At 38.6% G+C, this 7,069-nt stretch overlaps 1 protein-coding gene across 1 annotated transcript in view; it reads left to right on the forward strand.

Moving 5' to 3' along the window:
- The window catches only part of LOC144510437 (otoancorin-like), a 43,609-nt gene extending 42,985 nt beyond the window's left edge, over nt 1-624 (forward strand). Inside the window, exon 22 of the mRNA XM_078239884.1 lies at nt 502-624. Within this exon, the coding sequence (XP_078096010.1) occupies nt 502-624 (123 nt within the window). The remainder of the gene's footprint in view (nt 1-501) is intronic.
- The last annotated feature ends 6,445 nt before the right edge of the window (nt 625-7,069 follow it).

Consider the following 7,069-nt stretch of genomic DNA (forward strand, 5'->3'; position numbering starts at 1 on the left):
GCCCCAAGGCCTGACCAGTTTCCTGCAGCAATTCAGATACTGCAGGTTTTAACTCTGTGTAACTGTCTGTGCCTCTTAATGTCCCTTCCCAGAGTCCATTTTATGTGCCAGGTAACCATTTTGTGTCCATCATTTTAATTTCACCATAACAAATGCAACTTACTGTTGGAGCCTCCATCAACAAAGGTTTTATAAAGTCAGCAGACATGATCCGGAATGCACTGCCTGCAGGGGTGGTGGAAGCAAATTCAGCAGTAACCTTCAAAAGATTTAGATATATACTTAAATGGGGAAAAGACAGGGGGAATGGGGTGAGTTGAATGACTCGGCACAGACCTAATGACTATGTTACAAGATTCTAGGATTATGGAATATGAATTGATTTTGGATATTAAAAGAATCAAAGTACTAGAATTATGAAGTGAATATTCTGTAGGATATGTTTCTCTGTTGCAATGGTTAATATGTCTTTCATTTCTGATATCTTCTTTGTGTTAACAGGTTCAACCGTCTGTGGTGAAAGCTTTGTCTTACTTTGGGCTGCCTGTACCATGGTGTATTTTATTGCCTGATGACCAACTTACTGATGATGATGCACAATATTTGTCTATTGTATCCATTTAATGCGTAGACATTACTAAACTGTAAAGTAATAGGTTAATGAATTTTCAGAGAGCTAAATGAGCATTCGTGTCAATTTTTAAACTCCGAAATGTCTACCACTTCTTGATTTTTATTTGTCCATGCAATAGGAGCAGATTGCCACCTAGCAAGAGATCTAGGAAGATTTTTCTTTGTATTTTGGATGTGAGCCATGATGGCTGCATGTTGCTTATCCTTAGTTGCTTTGAGGGCATTCAAAGTCAACTACATAATCCAGTCAAGTGGAGGCCAAGATTCTCTCTCCGAAGGACATTAGGTTTTTTATTAATTCATGGAATGTGGGTGTCACTAGCTGGGCTAGCATTTGTTGCCCATCCCTAATTGCCTTTGAACTGAGTGGCTTAGTAGGCCATTTCAGAGGACAGTTAAGAATTAATCTGTGGATCTGGAGTCACATGTAGGTCAGACCAGTTAAGGACAGTTAAAATTTCCTTCCTTAAAGGACAAAGACATATTTTATGGATATTTACTGATGCTGGTCCAGAAACTACCAAATTTACTAAATTAATTTCTGCAAATACAGAAGGCAGAGGGGGCCTCTGTTTTCAGTCTCCCCCTCAAGACAGCAAATCAAAGTGCAACACTCCTTCAATGCTGCACTGTTAGCTTAGATTATGTGTTCGTCTTTAGGATGGGAGGGTGAACCCATGACCTTTTGCCACAGAGCTTGGGGCCAAGGCAGTTGAAGGCATTGCTGCCAATTGTGGAGCGATTAGAATCAGGGATTTTGGAGGAGTGCAGAGATCACGGAGAGCTATAGGCCAAAGGATGCTTTTAACAGTAAAAGCTATAACTGTATTGATAAAAGTACAAAAACTGACATGGACACAAACCTCTGGTTGTCCAGTTGTATGTTTTTTATTGTCCAGTAGCTTTCCCTGTACACCCAAGTGATATTTTGATGGTTAATATGTATATATATTTTAATGTTAGAGGACTCAAAGGGAAGAGTGAGTTTGGGGGTGGGGGGAGGGGGGGGCGGGGAAGGGAGGGGAAGGTGGATATCCTGTATGTCACTTCAGTGACATGAGTTTGAATGTGACATAAATGAATATGTTGAAAGTTTCTGACAGTCTGAGGCCAGTTGCCCAGGTACACATAGACATCTCTTAATTTCACTTAACAAAGAATAGTTGGGCTGGGGAAAAAACAAAGATCTTGTGGCTTCCAATAGAGAACGCACTTCCTTTTTTGCAAAAATATACTTTATTCATAAAATATTTGAATAAACATTGCAAATATTTAAAGATGGCCATCAGCCAGAAAGTGCTTCAATATTAATTGAGAATGCACTTTTTGCAGAACTGCCTTCCGTTCCCAACTGAGAGACAAACACCAACTAATGACAGAGTGGATATACTTTCTATCCATTAATCCAGCTACACGAATATGACAGACCAGACTAATTTTGGGAGGTTTTTTTTTTACCTATTTGAAATCTGAATGGTTTGTAGAAGACACAAATGGATTTTAGCTTTGCAGACTCAAGCTCTTCAATTTGCAAGTTTGTAAATAATTATTAGATAATCACAACTGAAAATGTGAACATGTAAATCATGCTGTAAATAAAGATAAACATTCACTTTTTGTATTTGTTTCTCTCTTGTATTGACTGTTTTGCTGTTCTTAGAGCATGTATGAAAAATGTGATTGAACACTCGCGTGTAAAATATATGGCAAGTGCGAGCCTGGATAATGTGGAATTTGGATCCATGTCCTTCTGCTTCATGGGAAGAGTGCAATCATAAGACTGACACTTAAGAAGACTACAGTGGCCATGCAAACACTCCAGCACTCGATTCATGTGGATGAGCATTGGTGTTATGACAGTGGGAGGGGCAGAGTAAATTGCTAGATTCAGCCAGCTTCTATCAAAGTTGTTCCTTCTGGCCATCAGTGCAGTCAGGAAGTACATCCTACTGTGAAATTGGATGTACCGGCTCCTGTTTTCAATTTTACACTTTGAGTTTCCATGGATTGCACAGAGAAAGCACAAAGTTATAGTATTTCAAGAGAAATTGGTGTCCTTGTATAAGAAATAGAGAGTTAACATTCAAGTACAGCATGCAACTAGGAAGATAAGATTTAGTTGCAACGGGTTTGGAGTATAAGATTAACGAAGACTTGCTATGATAAAACAGCGCTTTGATAGAATCAAAATCCGTTCAAAAGTGGTTGATGCTTTACTTTCAGAAACCTGCCTTTTTGACCACTCTTTGATTGTCACAGTTCTTTTAGACAAATCAGATGACCTTTATCTTCCCTTGATAAAGACCAAAGTCTTTTGAGATCAATTGTTACTCATAGAATACATGAGTTTTCAGAAAGCTTGACAGAACAGTGGTGGATCTGCACTTTGTGGGGCCCTATGCTCACCTTCATTTCTGGGCACCCCCCCAGTAATATCATGTCCCTCCTAATCCCACCCATCCTCACCCAAAAGAACACAAAGGTGCTAGCTACAAACTATACACAAATTGGGCACTGCTTAACTGCTTTGTTTTTTAACTTGTAAAAACATACCTGTATAAATAACTGATGAATTGAAATCCAAGCTTACCACTTGTTGGAATGATAGTAAAGATGTTCAATATTGTGATGTGTGTCTTGAGGCAAGCAAACATGGAACTAGCTGATCAGCAATGAGATGAATCAGCTGAAGACATCATTGCAGCACAGGCCAGTGCAGGAAGAGGATGAGCCAGTCCACTGCTGGAGCAAATATTCCAATCAACAAGATGCATATACTGCCATTCCGTATATTTCAGAGTCTTGTTCAGTTTCAAAAGTTAACTCCCTTACTTTCCCTCTCAAAATCAAAGAAGTTATTGCCGTAAATTCACGTGAGTGGATTGGCCAGTGAGTCTAAATCCAATTTCAATGGCTCTGTCTGCAGGATTCCGTTCTTTGTCCTGGAAGAAACTTTCTAAAGGCTGATCTTGAGAGTGATGCTGGTTGGAACTATCAGCATGTGACCAACTGCAGCCATTATATCAGTCTAGCAATGGTCCATTTCGAGAAACGGTATTTGAACATGAGAATATGGAAGATGGGCAGATTTTAAAGATTTTCTTGCTTCATCCCCTGTTGGCATGGCAATTTAGATAGCTTTTCTTCTACACATTTTCTTCACAAAATCAATTACTTCATTGTAGTGATATGAACTGTGCTATTTTTATATATTTTATGTTTAAGGTGGGCTGCTTTAAGAGGCAGTGTTTTTTTACAAGAGTCAGTTTGCCTGGAAAGCTGAATATTTACTCATTTTAGCCATGTTAGTGTTTATTTTGCAGCAGACTTAATAAGCTTTTGTTTACTTGTGTTCTCCTGGGATTTTAGACTAGGTATGTAGAATCATGTAAGTTTTGATTAGGCTGATTGACAGGGTCAGAGTCATGCAGTTAATGGGAGAAGCTTAGCTTGTAAAGAAAAGGTTTCATTTTCATTTTAAAATACAGAGCAGTTGCTGCCTGGAGCTGGTGGAACAAATGTCTCCCTCTCTCTATAGCTGATGATCGTGAAGCACAGAGATCATCAGTATTGATGAAATTAACAAAATGTTTCACCTCATCTTCAAAAATATTTGTGTCTATGTCCTTTTGTAGAATTTACTTAATTTCTTACTGCAATGGCAGTCATTCTCATTCTCATCCAAACTTCTGTCGAAAAGCATGCAAAATGATTCAACAGTTTTCTTCAAAGATTCACTTCTACTCTGCAATTGTACCATTATTGCGTCACAAATAACATTGATAGTCTCGACAGTGATCTTCTCTTTCCCTTTTAAATTGATTTCATTGTCTTTAGTTTCATTGAAAAATAACTTGCTGTGTTTCTAGTTTGATTGAAAAAATAATTTGCTGTGTCTTATATGCTTCTCATCAGCAGAGGGACCAATTTTTTTGCTAATGTTGGTGCCTCTGTTTCCATCGAGGTATAGTCATTTCGAATTTCCATGGCAAAATTTTTAACTGAGGCTAATAATTGTGCAGCATTCAATAAAGTTGTATCAATGATTTGCTGACGGCATTAATTCTTTGGTTCTACAAAACAGTAAAAACAGCAATATTGTAATTTTCAAACTACTCCGCTAAGGATTTTGCTTCAGCTCTCACACATGTTGTTTTCTGAATTTGATGCGGCTATGTCTGATAAAGTTACTTTTATCATCTGTACGAGCAGACCACCCGGTGCCACAAATTCTTTTGACCGTCAAATATTTTTCATTTGCTTGCTCCAAGTGTGATTGCAACATATTCCACCAATGCATGGAAACTGAAATAAAAGCATAAAGGCACAAACTAAGTTAAAATAAATTGTACAGCTGCCTCACAGGATTCAGCTGCAGTGTTAAATTAAATTAAAGGAGTGACTGAAACATGGGATGAATAATGCACAGGACGTGTATTGTTTAGTCTTGCTTGTAGTCCTGAATATATACATACAAACATACGAATTAGGAGCAGGAAGCAGGAGTAGGTCCTTTGAGCCTACTCCACAATTTAATAAGATCATAGCTAATTTGACTGTGGTCTTAATGCCACTCTCTTGCCTATCCTGATACCCTTTGATTCCCTTGTCAATCAAGAATCAATCTACCACTGCATCAAAAATGTTCCATGACCCTGCCTTTACTACTCTCCTGGTGAAAGTGTTCCACAAACAAAGAGCCTCTGAGAAAAAAAGAAAACCTCATCTCTATCTTAAATGGGAGATCCCTGAGTCCCCTAGTTCTGGTCCCTCCCAAAGCATCTTTCAGCATCCACTCTGTCAAGTATTTCGGTCAGTCTGCAGACATTTCAAATGTACTTGGCCATTTATCTTACCGGACCTTCTGAATAAAAGGTCTTTGCTTTTTGTTTGCAGTCTTATTATCTTCCAGTTTATATCTGGCTAAAGCAACTCTAGCTATTTAAAATGATATAAAATAAAGACAGAAACTCCCTGTTGTCAGACTTCCTACGCTGGACTTCATTTTACCTGCTTATAGGATCAGATTTCCCCACCTCACTGATCCATATCGCAATTTTAAGTGACCAAAACATTGGATATACCAATCACTAAGGAATTGTCCCTGACTGCAGTAAGTTATTGAAGACATCAATCAATGATTCATATATGACCCTTACCTTAAGTAATCCAGGATAAATTGAATCCTGTTCTGTGGAACTATCATTCTTAAGTCCATTAACCTTGGTCCACATTATGTCGTGTATGACTTCTAATTTAATCCAAACAGGGATCTTATAAACATAATTATTTTCAGGCATGAAAACAGTTGCGATATATCTACTTAACTTATTAGCCATTTCTTTATCCTTGATAATAATCTATCCTGATACAATTTCTCTCTTATGGAATTCCCAACAAGTTGCGACCAGAAAAAGTAATGAGTGGTTTAATTACTCTACTTGACTTCAGTAATGAATGGTTTAATTACTTTATTTGACTTCCTTCACTTGGCTGCCCCTGTCATACCACCAAAGCGAAAGATATGCCCAATAATAATGGTTCTACTCTCCTTTCCTAATTAATTTATGAAGCTCCCTGTCCTTTTCAGTGTGTTGTCCTGGACGTTTAAAACAGATACTAGGTATCAGTCTGGCTCTTAACCTTGGTTTCCTTTGTATCAAAACTGTTTCCACTGATCCCTCTTGATGAATCAATTCCTTGCTCTCATAGAAACCCTACAGTACAGAAAGAGGCCATTCGGCCCATCGAGTCTGCACTGACCACAATCCCACCCAGGCCCTATCCCCATATCCCTACATATTTTACCCACTAATCCCTCTAACCTACGCATCCCAGGACACTAAGGGGCAATTTAGCATGGCCAATCAACCTAACCCGCACATCTTTGGACTGTGGGAGGAAACCGAAGCACCCGGAGGAAACCCACGCAGACACGAGGAGAATGTGCAAACTCCACACAGACAGTGACCCAAGCCAGGAATCGAACCCAGGTCCCTGGAGCTGTGAAGCAGCAGTGCTAACCACTGTGCTACCGTGCCGCCCAATCACCTTTTTCAAGAGAACATAAACACTTCACCATTTACTGTAAAATCTATCTAACACATTTTAAACCTTATATTTGCAATTCTATTCTAATATTTTATAGAAGATGCAACAGAGAAACAACTAAACTAGTCCATGCTTATGTTTATGTTCCATTTGAACTTTCTCCTGTCCTTCTTCAAGTAACTATCTGCCGAACCCTTTATCCCTTTTTTGTTTGTCTAGCTTCCCCTTACATATGTAATAGCGACATTAACTACTTCCTTGCCTGCAAATTACTCCCAATCTTGAGCCATATTTCTGTGATACCTAAAAAATCCAAATGATCAATCATAGCGTTTATCTTCCAGCAATGTTCTTAATACCTTCTGTACTTCCTCTTGATGGTTTA

This window comes from Mustelus asterias, chromosome 23 (genome assembly GCF_964213995.1).
Source record: "Mustelus asterias chromosome 23, sMusAst1.hap1.1, whole genome shotgun sequence".
Classification (NCBI taxonomy): Eukaryota; Metazoa; Chordata; class Chondrichthyes; order Carcharhiniformes; family Triakidae; genus Mustelus; species Mustelus asterias.